General features: G+C 40.5%; 2 protein-coding genes across 2 annotated transcripts in view; both read right to left on the reverse strand.

Moving 5' to 3' along the window:
- Nucleotides 1–12: 12 nt before the first annotated feature.
- Nucleotides 13–5536, reverse strand: LOC103707750 (inositol 3-kinase). The gene is made up of 2 exons (XM_008792366.4): nt 4518–5536; nt 13–478 (listed from the first exon to the last, which is right to left on the reverse strand). The coding sequence occupies exons 1-2, from the start codon at nt 5427–5429 to the stop codon at nt 293–295; spliced, it is 1098 nt and encodes a 365-aa protein (XP_008790588.2). The 5' UTR covers nt 5430–5536; the 3' UTR covers nt 13–292.
- Nucleotides 5537–6986: 1450 nt separating this feature from the next.
- Nucleotides 6987–17269, reverse strand: part of LOC103707757 — a 28218-nt gene continuing 17935 nt past the window's right edge. The window contains exons 9-10 of the mRNA XM_008792379.4: nt 10859–10922; nt 6987–8031 (exon numbers count right to left, since the gene is read on the reverse strand). Of these exons, the coding sequence (XP_008790601.2) occupies nt 7394–8031; nt 10859–10922 (702 nt within the window). The 3' untranslated portion in view covers nt 6987–7393. The remainder of the gene's footprint in view (nt 8032–10858; nt 10923–17269) is intronic.

Genomic DNA, 17269 nt, shown 5'->3' on the forward strand with positions numbered 1-17269 from the left:
TCACAAAGGCAATAATAAGAAGAGTGTGAAATTGTCTAGAAATGCATGATCAAGAAATGTAACAAGAATTATTGAGCATGACCTTCACTAGTGTGGTCATGAGTTTGAACTCTTTGAACTTTATGAGATGCATATTGTGGTTTCAAAACATTCCTCCTGTAATAAAATAAGCTGACCAACATAAGATAGCAATCCTACTTTTGAGACTATTCAGAAACAATCCAGCTCTTCTTATCCTAGTTTTAAAGCTGAGAAGTGAGAACCACTGTCAGCAAAACTTAGTTGGAAGTCTCTATTGGCACTTGTCATCTTGACCATCACTAAACTCAGCTGAGCAGTCAGTGCATATGAACCTTGCAGCTTCAACAAGGGATGCATGGAACTTCTCATGCAAGCCTGACTTCAGATCCACTGTCAGATGTCTCCCACATAAGCCATCACATTGCATTGTTCTCCTCTCTAATTCTTGCTTAACATACTGAAATACAAATAATATAAAAGATAAAACCCTTTGTAAGACAATAGAAGACTACAAGTTGTTCTTTTCAGTCATCTAATACACATGGATCTATGTGGCAAGGCATATGCATCAGTCCATAAAAGGGTATGTGTGTATAGTGAAACAACCACAGGGCATCTGATCTCGGCCAAGCTTCTTCAAAGTGTAATAAAAATTGTATTTATGCAAGCAAAATAATTTCGAAAAAGGGTATCTAGGCGATCTTTCATACTGCAGATATTCTGAGAACAAAAACCATTTCCCCATACCACCTCTATTAGTGACTTTTAATAGAGATTCCAATTAAAACCATTCATAAATTTCTATGTTACTATTGCATCACAATCATGAAAGGACGAGTGGCCAATTAGCCTTCCTATGTGGGTTGAAGACACGCAAAAGTTCCCATGAATAGACAGCAGTTTTGAATAATCATTTGCTCAATTATATTAGGCATCCTCTTAAAGCTCAATAACATAAAGAGAGACCAATATTAACTGGGCTGCTTTCACACTAGGGAGCAAAGGCTGGGTCATGCCAGGGATTCAATGACTAACTTCATTGTTTCAAATTTCAAAGTAGCGCGCGCCCGCGCGCGCGCGCGCGCGCGCGCGCAGAGAGAGAGAGAGAGAGAGAGAGAGAGAGAGAGAGTTAAAATCTCTAGAAAGTTAATGACATGTATCTTCATGACTCAAGTATAGCTGATCATGAGCCGGGCGTCGGGCCTAAACTCTATTCATTTTTAATCGGGCTTCAGCTTGGGCCTATGTAAAATTTGATATTTTCTGTGCCCAAGTCCGGCCCATGGTCAACTCTCACTCAAGCACATAGAGTTTTGTGGTGGGGTGTCCCTCCCCCCTGAAGGCAACAATAGTCTGGCACCTGCCTCAACTATCTCTTCTCAATGGTAACAGTAACGTATCAAAGGCTCACAGCTGATATAGCTTAGACACTCCTGGATCACCACCTAAGTTACTTAGAGAAAAGGATCAAGTGGCATGCATGTTTGCAATATTCAACAAGAAGTGATAAGTTACTTAAAAAAATAAGTTAGTACTGACCATGATAGATCAGATTAGTTAATGAAAAATTAAACATAAAGCAGCCAAATATGACATTGTTAACTCAACAGATGAAAATTATCTTATAGATATATCGAATGCATCAAATTACAAATTTAATTGGATAATTTAGATCCTACTTGAAGACCATCTAAACCTGCAAATCACATTCCTATCATTTCTTCAGTAATTTTTATCTTTTTAATATCTTTTACATATAATCCAAAATAAATGCTAATACAATATAAGAATTTCTTAATTCTGTTATTTGTGCACTTTATGGGACAAATGAGATGCTTGCAATACCCAATCAGAAATAGCTCTAAATTTCACCTTGAAAAGGTTAGTAATGCATGCAAGTTTCGAAAAAACTCACAATTATATTCTCTAAAAAAACAATTCGTAGCCCTTGATCCAATTACAAAACCTATCAAACTCTGAACACCTCTTAACCAAGATCCCAGTATTATGTAATGATAAAACTATAGATCTTAAACAAATTGATCCAATTTATCCAAGAATCCTGAACTTCAATCATCTCTCTTACAGACTTAGTTTAAGGCTTTAAGTGTTTTAAAACAATATGGTAGCAATGAAACAGGTAAGAGTTTATCGTAATTTCATTATAATACGATCAATAAAGGAAGGTAAGGAAAGCAAAAAAGCACATTCATGGCAGACACGCATGCACACACATGCACTAGTCAAGCCTCTTAGCAACATGGTGGTCTATCTAACACATAGAAAATTCCATTTTATATAGTAGAAAATGCCCACGTCCTTGCTAAATCCAAGCATGAATTTGATCTCAGCATCATCAGTAGGTGCGAACAGGGCATCTTCCTTTCTTTCCCACAATCCTTGACGATAAGTCCTCATGGATGAGAATGGCATTATTATCCCCATTGCAAAAGATGTAGGCTCCACAGCTAGGGATCGATCAAATAAAAAGGTTGATGCATTAGTACTTACAAAGTTTCTTGCCCACCTAGAATGAGTGGAGGCATTGTTTTGAGTTGAGCTTTTATGTTTTGGCTGAAGCAAATGGGTTTTAGCCAGGTTTGACATAAAACCTGCCCTGGTTTCCAGAGCTTGGCTTGTTTTGGCTGGTTTCAACTGAAACGAACCAGTGTTGGTTAGTTTCAGTTGGTTCCAGTTGGAACTTGCCAAATGTCCTGTAGGGAGCTTTCTAAAGGGGAGACATTGGTTGGGGCACCCCACCTCCACATTCCCTCTTCACCATGTTGGTTTCAGAAGGTCCTTCTAGCCTTTTGGAAGACCATAAGATCTACAAAGGGGGCAAACTAAATCAAGAGTAATCCATTAGCTCAAAAAGACCAAAAGATAATGATTCAATTATTCTAATATGTGAACTTAAAGTTTAGAGTTAGTAAAAAGCATAAAGGCAATTATGAGATATTTTCCTTTTTGGTTTCCAATTTTTTTATAGCCAATCCATAAGATTGCTTTGGGAGTCCCAATCCAATTAAATTAGTGTCTAAATATTAGTAATAGGTGTGGTTAAGGAGGTCTTGTTATGTAAAGGTTGAGCTTTAGAGTGATTTAGGTGTCTTACATGCAAGGTTTTCCTAATTTGAGTAGAAACCATGTGCTAGTATCCTAAATAAAGTTCACCCAATCTTCCAGCGAAAATTCATAAACTTTTGGCCTCATTCTCCCATCGCAATGATTCCATGTCTGAAGCTGACAATTGATTCTAAGCCTAGATGGAAATTACCATGTTGAATACTTCATCGAAGTTATCCTCCAAGTTTCTGCAGGGTATAACATCTCTGTTCCCTCCTAAAATTAATCCTTCAAAATGCTATGTAAACCCAAGATTCTTATCAGCAACATCTAACCCCTCTTGCCATCCATATTCCACAGCAACATGTTCAATGTTCATATAATCCAAGGTCTGCCAAGAAATTTCAGTCAGCTAAAATTCAGGTTAATTCCCTTCTTCAACCCCATCAAATCCTACATCCACAATCCTTCTGCCTAGTATGTTATAACCATCCAAATATTTTTGGTTCAATGTCAACCTTGATCATATTCTATCTGCTAACTTTCCCAAAGTTATTCTGGCAAACAAATAAGTTGCTTATATCTTCTAAACTTCAAGCCTTGCTGACACATTGACCCATTGAGCATTTGAAAACTCATTTTGATCTAGAGTTATTTCCTGATCAAATTGGTACCAGAGATATTCAAAATATTGTCCTTATTATCATACATAGACACATAGTTTTCTCTCAATAAATTGCCATAGTAATCAGCTGGTTATGTGGAATTTATTTAACTTCATACTTCAATGCAAGATCACCAGCAACCACCCTTTCCTTCTCTCTTCCTTGTCACTCTTAGGCTATATACGCATCCTTCCATTTCATTTAAAAAAAGAACTTCTCAATATGTTCCCTTTTCATTTAAAGCATACACTTTTCAGATTAACCACTAGTAATTAGAAGAAAAAATTGTAGTCAATCAAAATATCGGTCATAAAACCCACACTCTTAATCTGATAAACACAAACACAGGTCCCCACTATCAAACAGTACATTCTTCGATCTTGAAATAATCGAATCTCTGGATACCAGATCCAAAGAGAAATCGCAGAGGTTGTTAGCATAAAAGACTTTTTGATCGATATGTATGCCAAAAGATATGTCTTTCGCAGAATTCTGCTCTAAATCAGTTCCAATGCACCTCACAAAAACTAAACAAGAGGATAAGATGTGTAAATTGCAGATCACCATGTTAGCAGACACCACTCACTCCACTTTTTGATGGCACAGTGGAATTAATTCACAACCTACCTACCACTAGAAAGGAATAGATAAATAACAGCAGCTATCGTCAGTAGTAGTAGTATTAACGAGGAAGAGTGAGATGAAGAAAAAAAACAGTCAGAAATTATAAAAAGAGAGAGAGAGAGAGAGAAAGTTCCAGCCAACCTGCAACATCCTCCGATCAAACTTTGGCACGCCAATCTGGCCCACAGTCAGGGAGCCGAAGAAGTTTCCCAGGAGCGCGGCGTCCGGCACCGTCAACCCCCAGACGAGCCCGGCGACGAAGCCCCCCAAGAAGCTGTCCCCGGCGCCCGTCGGATCGATCTGGTCGGCCGGGAACGGGGGCACGTGCAGCTCCCGCTCCTTCCAGTAGACCCGGCACCCGTCCTTCCCCTCGGTGACGATGACGCAGCACGACTTGCGGGCCTCCTCGATGTCCATGAAGGGGGCCTCCTGGGCGGAGGCCTTGAGGAACCCGATCCGCGGGAGGAGGCGAGCGAAGCCGGTGTCGCGGAGGGGGACGAGCCCAACGGTGCCGTCGGCCGGGTCGAAGGAGCGGATCAGCCCCTGGACGTCCACCAGCAGGATGCGGCAGAGGTCGAGCATCCGTTCCAGGGTATCTGGCGGGATCTCCCCCGCGACGCCGGCGGCCAGGCCGAAGTCAAAGCGGGCAGCGTCGCCCGGGAGGTCGGAGGGGAGGATCGGATCGCAGGCGCGGACCCGCCGGAGGACGCGGTCGCCATGATATCCCGATGGGCCCTGGGATTGGGAGGGGAAGTGGGCGTGGAATAGGGTGGTCGGGGAGGAGGAGGGGGAGACGAGGGGAGGGTGGGCGACGACAACGGCGTACGCGAAATCAGGGCCGACTTTGGCGACGTAGCGGTGGGAGGGGGAGTTGGGCGACGAGGGAGAGAGGGCATCGAGGACGTTGGAGACGAAGGAGGCGGCACCGCCGAGGGTCTCGCCAACGAGCCGGCCATCGCGGAAGAGGACGTCGTGGCAGTAGTTGCCGACGACCAAGGCGGCCCTCGCCCCCGGCCGCGGAACTTGTCCATCCCCTTCCTCGCTGCGCACCATCGATTACGAGGGATGACGATGATGGGGAGAGGAGGGAGGGGAGAATTCTCCCTCTCCATCGGGGAGTCCTCGTCGGTTGAGAATCAGGACACATTCAAGATGCCACCAACATTGCCTCGTGGGACGGGGCACGTGTGTGTATAACATCAGCCCGTCCCTCTTTTTGTTTCTTAATTAATTAATTCCCCAACTTCTTTGCACATTTGGGATTTTTTTTTTTGCTAATAACACATTTGGGATTTGGCACGCTGTTTTTTTTAGGTACAAGATGGGCGCTTACAGCTGAAGTTTAAAGGATACAAGCAGCTAATGATGTCCGTGTAGATCCATAACAAAATAAAAGCAGAGCATCCTCTAATCACAGAACAAATAAACACACAACCACTGCTTCAGCCTGTAAAATATCTGCGAACCCACGCTGCAAGCGATCGGCTGATTCAATGACAACATCGCCTCGCCTTGCTTTGCTTTCCAGGAAATCCGCTGCCCCCTTGGCTCCCCGGTACATATGCGATGCCGCAAATGCCTGCCTTGTATTCATTCTTCCATGCCATGATATCCTTCCGCAAGGGATTATCCCTGTACCAATAAGCAATCATTTGCAAAAGGATGGAACATAGTAACTTGGCAACACCCACGGTACTTTATGTTTAGCTGTAAGCTGTCACAACCTGAACAACATTTCAGTGCATAAAATAAACAAACAGGGAGATGATGGACATCTCTATCGAAGCCCCCTTGCCAGTCAAAACCGCTGCATGAATGTTCCATTCACCGATAAAGCAAGTTGAAAATTGGTAGCATATACTATCACGCACCGAATAAATTCGTGATGGAAGCCATAATAAGCTAATACCTTAATAAGAAAAAGCCAGTGGACCTTGTCATATGCCTTTTCTATATCAAGTTCTAGTGCCATTGGACTTTTGGAAGGAGAGCCTTACTTCCTGGCTAAGTAGGATGATATCAGCAATACTGCGACCCTGGACAAGGGCACCTTGCACAGCAATTTTAGCCGCTATTTTATACGTAGTATTACTAAAACTAATTGGTCTATAATAATTAACACCTGTTAGGTTATTCTTCTTTAGAATTAAGGTAATGTAGGTCCTTCTCCAGCAGCTAGGTAGCGTTGTGTATCAAAAGAAATGTTTGATAGCAAGTATTACATCCTTTTTGATGATACGCTAGAACTCACAGAAGAAAGAAGCCTGAAACCCATCTGACCCCGATGCTTTATCTGGGTACGAACCCCTGACGGCCTCTTCAATCTCCTCTGTCGCCACCCTAATTAGAGACTAATTTCAATCGGCAGTGATAGGCGTGCAGATTCACAGCAAGTCCATGTCCTCCATCTCTGTTGGCAGCTCCCACCTTCATTGAAAGTGAGCAAGAGGGATGCCTCCTTATCTTCCACCTTGGCCCCTTGATGATCAAGCATGCTAATAATTCTGTTCCTTCTTCCCTGGATAATACTTGACCTACGAAAAAAGGTTGAAATTGCATTTTAAGAACAACAGAGAATTCAGAGGCATCCATGTTTAGAATCTTGTGAACTTGCACAAAGCTGCCCACATCAAACAATTTTTATTCTGGAAGCAGAAAAAATAGGTAGAAAAAAACTGCAACTCCGGTTCTTCAAAATAGCTAATAATTTATCACTGTACATCTCTACCATCATGAAAGCTTGTGCAGCAGGATGCTAAAGCTAACGTCGCATGCAAGAAGTGAAACCCAATATGGTATAAACCACTCCATACATACATAGATCCACCAGAAGGTGGGTTATGCCCACTTGGGAACATATTTAGTTCAGCCTTTCCTCAGCAGAGATCCCTGCATAGTTGAACTTGCAAATAAACGGGGAAATAGATATGATACACAGTTCCTGCATGCTCCTGTGTCATCAGAATCCAAATCAATCTGCTGCTGGTCAAAATACAAATGCCATAATTAATGTCGCTTCACCGCCGAGAGTGATGCCGGTGGTGATGCCTGTCTCTCCCTTGAGACATGTCTGGGCTCATTCCGAATGTGCTCTCTTGCTTCGAGTGCTCAAGTCTTGAGCTATGATACTGAGCCGACTGATGAGCAGAGTATGGGTGTTGGCTATGGGGACTTTGTGCAGGCGGGCTTTCAAAAGGCATGGGGCTCCACCACCCGCTCTCTGAGATGGACCTCCCCTGGCTCGGGCTTCTAGGTATTGGATTTTGGTCGTAAGGACTATACCTCGGTGAGTAACCAGCCATGGGGGAAGGGAACCCATGTTTTGAGCCAGGTGGTCCATCATCTCGCTGGTCGGTGGACCACCTATGATCATGATAGTGCCCTCTATGGGATTCTGATAACCGATTTGATCGAGCGTGCGAGTGACTCTTGAATGACATAGAGCCTGAATATCCAGCGGATGGAGTGGCCCAACGCCTGTAATCCGCATTCTCAGGGATGGGTGCATTTATCCCCGGGAACTCCACAGTCATCCTTCTCTCTGGTGGTTCTGGCTCACCCTTCTCTGGAATTTCTCCATCCTCATAGTCTTCCTGTATCTCCTCATCAGCATATATCGTGATTCCAGAGGGCTGGTCTTCATCTTCTATGACATCTGCAAAATTGTCAAAATTCACCAGTGAGAAATATGTGCATAACAACTTCCACTTCTAAAGTGTCTAGTCACTAGGTATATGCTAAATAACCGGATGCTCTAAATCCAGAGTTTCTTTTGCTCATCGGTGTGAGGTGCCTTCTTGGTCAACCTGAAGCTAACAGTGACAGCAAAAGGTTACTCCTTTGTTAGCTCCCGGATAAGCTCATAATCATGATCATTGAACCAAATAATAAACACAGTTCAATTCAGCAGGACTTGACTGTTGGTTCAACCCACTTTGAACTGAGCAAACAAATGATACTTTCTGTGCGTATGTGCTGCAGGTGCGTGTATAAGTTTAAGACAGGAAAGTAAATGGGGCCATCTCATCAAGTTCGATAACAGCTGCCTGGTTTGACCGCTCATGCTATCATGATGCGCTTAGGATACCACAAAAAATAAGAGAACTAAGAAAGTTACGCAGGTAGCAAACCTTTGCTCTTTTTCAGAATTATAGTGGGATGTCACCGTAAGGGTTTGAACTTTGAACCCTGGACCTCTCCCATGTGGAGAGGGATGTCAACCAGGCTAAGGCTGGTTGGTTACCAAATTTTATTCCTTTTTTTCTCAACCAACCTTAAGAATCATCTCTACCAGTTTTCAAAGATGATCGTTCTAGTGGTTATGAGAAGGAATATTCTTTTGAGTTTGATTGCAAACGCAGTCTTGGTGCTTGGTAGATGTCATGTTGGCATTGGAGAAGAGAGGATAAGATTGCTAGACTATTCTACCAAAGATATATCAAGAGGTGATTGCAAACCTAGATCTAAATGGCTTGATAAGGTTGGTTAGGAGAGGATACAAATTGGAGGCAAGTAGGGGTCTAAGGAAAAATGTTGTGATCCCCGACTATGTGATGCTAATATATTTTCTTCATAAACCAGTTCATTTCAGTTCTGGTACAAATCAGCTATGGTAGGAAAATGGGGTCTAAGGTTTAAGAATCATTGAGGGAAAAGCTATTCAAGAAACTAGGTGATGAGCATGTCAGAGCAACATGCAATGCTCCATGTAAAGGGTAAAACCGTAAAATGAATATTGATTCTCTCATACATAGTGATAACAAACGTAAATACCACTATTATTAATAAAAAAAGCATAGACAAATAAAGCATGAAAATGCAAGTTGGTTTATAAGACAAAAAATAAGAAAAAGATTGCTACTTCTCAAGGTTGGACTGTTTTTGCATAAGATTCTCCGAAGTGTCTGACAAGCTTATTTCTAATAATTATATGATAAAGATAGAACATGCACATAATAACATGAGTAAACAAGTATAAAGCACGATGCCAAGTAATGCTTGTTATAGTTGTTTGGAGGCCCTCCTTATGTTATACATATAAATAAGAGGTATTTAATTGATACTCATTATTAATCAAACATCAAAATAGTGGTATTTACATAATAAAAGTAACGATAGTTATTCAACAACACCGATATTCTCTAATAGTAAACTACATCCAAAACAATGGCTTGCCCTTACAATTGAAATAATTGTTGTTATTTTCCCAGTAAAACTTACATAGCTCGTTTTTGGAACAAAATAGTGGCTATTATAAAAGTGAGTCATGGTTCCAGAAGGAATAAAACAATAACAGACAATCAACAGTGCTATGCTATTCATTTCTAATAATTATTTAAAGGTCATTATCTGAATACCTGTTGTGTGTATGTAATGCAACGAAAATCCTCCATAAAATGCCATGATGGCTGCAATATTGTCGTAACAACCATTGCTTTGAACTCTAGTTAATTAACCATCTTGCAGTTGATCCAGATAAATTGATATCTCCTAAATTCCAGTTAAAAATAATATTTTGATCTAGACACAGTGAAAGATTTAATTGACATTGTTAATGCTAAGGAGGTTGGTTAATGAATTAGTTGAAAGTCAGGAATATTATTGACGGTCGAGGGCTGCACATTATATTTAATGAGTGAAGCTTGCTCAAATGTGGCTGCAATAGCATTTATATATGGTATGCATCATAGCACTTCCAAAATTCTAGTTCACCAATGAGAAGTCTTCAAAATATAAGGGCTTCAAAAGCTGGGCCTTTGGCCTAATTCCTTACCTAAAAAAAGAAAGGGTTTTGAGCATTCAAACTAGTTCATCTTTGATCTTAGAACCGAAAAACTAAATGGGTCAAGACCTAGATGAGTATAGAGGATGCCCATGGCATCCATATGAGACAATCCAGTAACGTGCTTTAAGATCCATATGAAGAGGTCCATAATTGGATTGAGAAACCTGATTACATGAAATCAAAAGATTGGAGACCTATGTTTTAGCGGCGAAGAAGGTTTCAAAGATGCTAATCATGATTGAAGATTTGCAAAATGATGGATCACTTATAGAAAAGCTCATATTATCAGCAACTCTAAAACTAACAAGCTAGTCCGTTTGATCATCTTAATCCAAATGGAACTAAATTTAAACAACTGTAAGCAATTACAGCACTCGTACAAATGCATCTAGAACTACAATAACTGTTAACAAGAGTATCTTAGTCAAACAGCCACAAATCCTAACCAGCCTAGATAGCTTTCATTGCCTTTATTACATCTATAATGATTTGGGTTATATTTGAGTTTAATGCTTCACCAAGACCATTCACTCAATAACCAAATCTATGAATATTACGTGGCCATGAAGTGCAAAGATTTATCCTGCTGGAAAGCATAAGGTTGTGGAGCAGGCAAAAGGTTGTGGTGCAGGCATTCAGAAGTAGATAGTCGAATTGCAATGTTACAAGGAATAAACTAAAATTGAACTTGACATACCCAGATATCCTGGAGGATATCCCATTTCACGCATTCTGTGTAACCAAGGCGGTGGATCATATTCCTGCATGGAATCATGCACATACATTACAGAACAAGAAGGAATACTACCATTAAATCAACAAACACGTAAATAAAAATACACAACTTGAATTAATAGCTCTCAGCAAATCCATAAGTTGGCTTCCTTAATAAATCTAACAAATAAGGAGTTTCTGCATCATGTAGTGCAAGCTACTAAGCTAGGACATGAAACTATAATTCTTGTAAAAAGTTCTAAATGCCTTTAATCATTTACAATTATAGTAAGGATATGAATGTATAACACCAACCAAGGTTCAAGAAACTAAGCATACTGGCCCTGTATCGGCCAGGGATCAATACGGGGATGCCCAATATGCTGTATCTTTTAGTGAACTGAGGGTCAACTGTCCGACTTGATACCAAACCAGGTGGTACAGCCTGATTTGCGGTGGATTAGGCTGGTTTGCCCTGAGTCAACCGAGACTCAAGTGGTACCACATCATGCCGCTCATGAATGCACTTTTACTGGCTTTTAAGCCTATGTCTCACCATTTGAAGGTGGGAAACAAGTAGATGAGGAAAGAGATTCAAAATGCGAAGCAAGATTTTTTCAGTTTATGGAGATTTTTGACCTAGAAATCTTGCTATACTGGCAAATTCTTGCTCTCCACCCCTTTTTCATATCTCTTTAAAAATCCAAAGTATAATTCAATTGGTAAATTTCATTCAAAGGAAACATCATACAAAGGGGCACATAAGTGCAAAAGTGTTGCAATAGAAATTCAAGAATTTCATGTTTAGGCTGTGTTTAGACTTGTCAGAATTTTTTAACCACATTATTTCCAACAATGTGTTCATGTATGCAAGAAAGATAGAGAGCGCAAAGCTAGAATGTTTTTTTAAAGTATTTGGCCCCAAATGGAAATCAATGATAACCCTCCCAAAAAGAATAGGTAAAAGGCCCCAAAAATACATGAATTTTTTGGTTTCTAGAAAATCTAGACATAATAGATCATGATCAATAATGTAGAATTTTATTTTGAGAGTGTTTTCATTGATTTTCATTGGGGTTAAGTATCCTCAAAAGAATTCTGGCTTTACTCCTCTTCAGACACCTACACAACCATGACAGATGTGCATGGACAAAGACAAAGGAAATGAAATCCATGATTTTGACAATCGATTGACTATTGGCTTAAGAACAAGATATAAAACAAATACTGGAAGCACAATCACGAACAAACCCATTGTGTTCTAGTGATCTAACTTCTCATTGTAAAACTAAGTTTTAGCCAATCTCACTTGAATATACTTCTAAGTCATACTTTCCTATTAATGATAAATGTAACATGGCTAGTGAGTTTAAGAAAAAGTGACATTAATGGGCTTTAATTGCCATTTTCAGAAGCAAGTCTTTTTGTAGAATTTTTCTTTATACATGCTTTCAAGTCCAAAATGTCATTATTCTTTTGATCCAGTTCCTTCACATATGAAAAAATAATACATCATATGTTCATGATTCAATTAAAACAAGTGGAATATGAAAACTTGTGAAGTAAAATACAGAACTACTTTCAGGGCCTATTTGTTTGCCCACACTTAGACTTAGCCTGCAAGTTCAGATGCAACAAATTCGAATTTCAATTTTTTAATTTACTGCATCTCCCTGAGCTGCAGCAAGTCAAGCTGCAGTTTAAGGCCAAGTTGCAACAATGTGACCAGTCGCCAAAAAGACTGCAAGACAAGTTGCAGCACCTCACACTTGCCCACTAGATTTAATCACTTATCATTTGTAAAAATCTCCAGCTCCCTGGTCAGCACTATGGAGCTATGGTGTTCCAAATCCTACTGGCAGCAGGCAAAAGAGGGCAGTCCAATAGATCTCATATATCTCATTGGTGAGAGATGCTTCTACAGGAGGGCAATCCAGGGGCTTTTGGGAGACTTTTTCGCCTTTTTTCTTGATTCTTAGTGATTCGTTATAAGAATTTTTAGATATAGAATTGGAGATAACTTCACGAGGGAGACAGTTTTTGATAGTGCTTTTCGTAATGCTTTTTGTAGTTGAAAAATTAAGACATGGAACCTTCGAAAAAAGATATGGTCTAAAACATTAGGCTGTAAATATTTCAATTAATTATTTATCAAAAATAAAAAAAAATATCTCACTGAAAAACATTTGCTACTCAATGAATAGTGACTCGAGCAAATAACATCATTATTTATTCACTATTATTAATCTTTTATTATAATGGTAAATTTTGATAGCTATAAACCATCTTACTCCAAACATGCACAGAAACCATCATTTTTGTTATAACAATAAATGAAATTTTCGAAGGGGCTTGTTTATTTCACAATTTATCAGCATGATTGAAATGTTGCCTTTATTTTTCGAAAAATACAAAATGAACAAACTATACATAATTTAAAATAATATTTCATTATAACTTTAACTCCATCGATGTTTTGCATATAGCCAGTCTCAAGCCCGAATAAAAGAGGGTTGCAGTAGGTTGATGACCAGCGTAAGACTATAGCCACATCTTATGAACATGAGTCCATGTAAGAAAACTGTTGGAGATTTCCTAATTCCCACTAATGACGCATTGCATTGGACCCCAGTATAGTGAAGAATAATCAAGGGTTCACTAGGACTGTGTCACATCGATGTCTGGATATGGTAGTGTTTACATCACATCCTAATTGATACTGACATCCAAGGTTGAACATGTGTATGACCATGTGGCAGCGCTGGGACAAAGTGAAGATGAAGGAGGTCTTGAACCAAGTTCCCAATCATGGTGCTCAAAAGATGAATCCTTGACATCCCTAAATTCCACCTACGGAGCAGACCGAGTAATCGAGGAGCAGCCCAATATAAGTGTATGTCGCTTAACAGGCCACATGGAAGAAACATCAACCAGGATAGGCCAAAAAGTTTCTAAAAGCATAGACAAAGGGTTTATTGAACCTGAGGTTGAGCAAGTATGACGACCTGCATGGATTTGCCCATCGGTTTAGTAGAGGGGTTGTGATATGATATAGAGCATAGCAATTATTAGACAATGGAGAGTGGAGAGCAGTTAGCTCCAATTACTGAAACCGTTAGAGAAGTAGAGACTAGACGTAGACATGTGTCCAAATTAGAAGCAAGCAGCTACCAGACCGTTTAAAATGTGATGTATAAATATTGGAACATAATTCTGGAAAGGGGCATTTGACCAATCAAACACCTATCATTTCCTTTATCTTTATCTTTACTTTTCATCTACATTTATTTTGCTTGCTTTATTTACCTTTCTTTATCTTAGTTTACCCTTAGATTGTAGCTATTAGCCTGAACTCGTAGCCCGAACTACGACCTCCTCCTCCTAGAAAGTGGTATCTCAATAGTGAAAGGTCCTTGAAGCTTGAGGCATCAGAACCCATGCTGTCAACCCTTATCCTTTTTCTGATTTTAGATACCGGTGGCACATGCACACATTTGCACGACCAGACCAAGGACACACGTGCCCTTCTACTCGATGGAAAGGAACGGCTACACATCTTTTTTGGCATTGTCCAGGTAACTATCGAGATATCTCCATGAAAGAGAAATGACGCTCAATTGTCAGGACTTATTAGGGAGTCCACTTCATCATGTTGCTGAAGAACCACAGAGTTCCCATGCAAGGCCAACCAAACAAGGTCCTCCAGCTCCGCAAGGAATTAAAGTTCTTGACGATCAGACCAACTCTTCTCTTCAGAAACTTAGTTTCAATGGCCAGGTTCCTGGGGCCGAACTGATTCATCTGTTAGCCGGTCTTTGGCACGACATGGTCTCACAATTCAAGCGTTATATCAATGATAGCCAGCGAGAGTTACTGAAGGCTATTGAGGGTCAAGTGGCCACTATGTTAAGGCTATTTGTGGAACAACAGAAGATATCCTCCGTCTTAATGGCAAAGTAGGTCGAGAGGCTTGTTTCCGTTATCATGGGCCAGCATCGCATGCCACATCATGTTCCGATGTATCATGTGGTCAACTTGGCCAATTATACCCCTATGGTGGATAATCAACCTATCAGTTTTTACAGTACGAGAGTGTCAGAATCCTTGATAAGTCTGACTTTCAAAGACTAACCTAAAGAGTCCTCAGGATTTACAAATGAAGGCAAAGAGCAAGTTACCCTGCAAGTGAAAGCAGGATTAGGTCCGACTGAATAGATAGTCATCGATGCTTTGGTCGACATCAGGCTAACATTAAGTTCAGAGTAGGTTTGAGCCATCCTAATATGTGGATGATTATTAGAGAAATATCGCTGGAATCACATCGACATAAGTCCCTAGTACTGGAATCGATCATCCCCTAGTGGTAACGGATGAGGGACAACAATTCTATCACTCTACAATATAGCCATTCCCCATTGAGGGCTGGGGTGCAAACACATCAGTGGATGCCACCATTCTCTCTCCGGCTATCATGCACATTAGATTCATATGCCGGGGCAACCTTGCGCTATTATCCATTGGAAAAGGTTTTGTGTGGCTTGGAAGTCGGTTATTTGGTTTATCGAGAATCCTCACATTGACTGTGTATGAATGGCTTCTTGTACTTCCCAAATGTCTATGAAAGGACTGGAACGGAAAGTTCTAAGCTCAATCCAAAAGCGGATTACAAATAAAATGCACAATAATAATGATTGGCCATTAAGAAAAAATGGTTAAATTCTATTACGTGAGGTTTTCGGCTAGGAGACAAAACCTAGTGTTGGTGATATTTCTATGGAGATAAAAGTAACTCAAGACTTTTTACAATAAACATCACCCTATACCATTGAACTTGCTCGGTATTTGCTTGGACTTATCTACATAAAAGAGGAGAACAGGGAGGTTAGATTTGCATTCATCCATATGTTTGCACGCTTCGTCCAAGGTTTTAAATTTCTCCCCACTATTATTCTCCAACTCAGCTTGCTCATCCTCCAACAATTTTAGTTGCTGGCAGGCCTTATTCAATTATTCCTCTAGGGATGCAATCAGGTCCTCTTGGGCATTGATTTTGTCTGAGCTACCTAAAATTCATCTAGAATAGGTTTGACCTCTTCATCCAATGAAACAACCTCAAGCTCCAATTCATATGCCTGGGATGTCAACACATCGGCCTCTTCCATTGGTTTACTAAGGAGCAATGAATGAGTGAGAGGTTGGCCAGTCTTCCTTAAAGATCAGAAGTGTGATCCTTCGACGAGCAGGCTGAAAGCCGTCAAACTTCAACCGCATGTGATAGCTCAGCTATCTTCCTAGAAGAGACCAGAGGAATCTCGAATCGACACCTGAACGTCCATAGATTGTAGAACCCTAGAACACACAAGCTGACCTTGCCTCTAATGAGCAATGGCATGAAGCACGGTGGGATCCTGACTCATCTTGGTGCAAAGAGAGGCAAAGTTGCAAAAATCTAGTGAAAATAGAGGGGCTTCGGAGGATGGAAGCTATTGAGAATGATAAAGGTAGAAAAAGATTTTATAAGACTTTATAAAAAAACTCTGCACTATACCAAGTAGTCCCTAGAACGATTCTAACTAATTGTAATATCTCGAGAAGTAACCTAATCTAGGGAGCAAGTTGTCCCATGAAGACAAAATCAATCCTTTGGAGAAGGGGAGACGTATTGGTCGGTGCCATAAAATGAGGTAAAAAAACGTTCAGAGAGTGAGGGAACATTGAAAAACACTTATTTGAAATACTTTTGGTACCGACATCCAATAAAGTATGAATATGGTGTTCAGTACATCCCATCACCCTTCTGATCAACGACCGACATGGTGTGGGAGGCATTGTTTACACTACATCCTAACTCATATTGACATCCGAGGATGAACATGTACATGGCCATGTGGCAATGCCGAGATAAAGTGAAGGTTAAGGGGGTCTCAAGCTAAGTACCCAAGCAAGGTGCTTGAAAGCCAAAGTCTTGACATCCCCAAGTTCCACACAAGGAGCACACCAAGTAGCCGAGCAGCCCGATATAAGTATACATGATGCTTGACAAGCCAAATGGGAGAATATTAGCCAGGGTAGGCTGAAAACCTGCTAAAGGCATAGACCGAGTAAGGGTGTATTAAGCTAGAGGTTGAGCAGGTATAATGACCTGCATGGATTTGCCCATTCACCTGGCAGAGGGGTTGTGATACGGTACAAGGCTTAGCAATTATCAGAATGTAGAGAGCATAGAGCAATTAGCCCCAGTTACCAAAACCATCAAAGAACTGGAGATCAAATGTGGATCTATGATGTTGGCAATCAATATGTTCCTATGTCTCTTTCAATTCTTCTTCAATAGCCAAGGATCAATGATGTTGGCAACCAACGAATAATCCTTGGCCCTGGTTATCCTTGGATA

This window comes from Phoenix dactylifera, chromosome 8 (assembly GCF_009389715.1).
Source record: "Phoenix dactylifera cultivar Barhee BC4 chromosome 8, palm_55x_up_171113_PBpolish2nd_filt_p, whole genome shotgun sequence".
NCBI classification, from domain to species: Eukaryota; Viridiplantae; Streptophyta; class Magnoliopsida; order Arecales; family Arecaceae; genus Phoenix; species Phoenix dactylifera.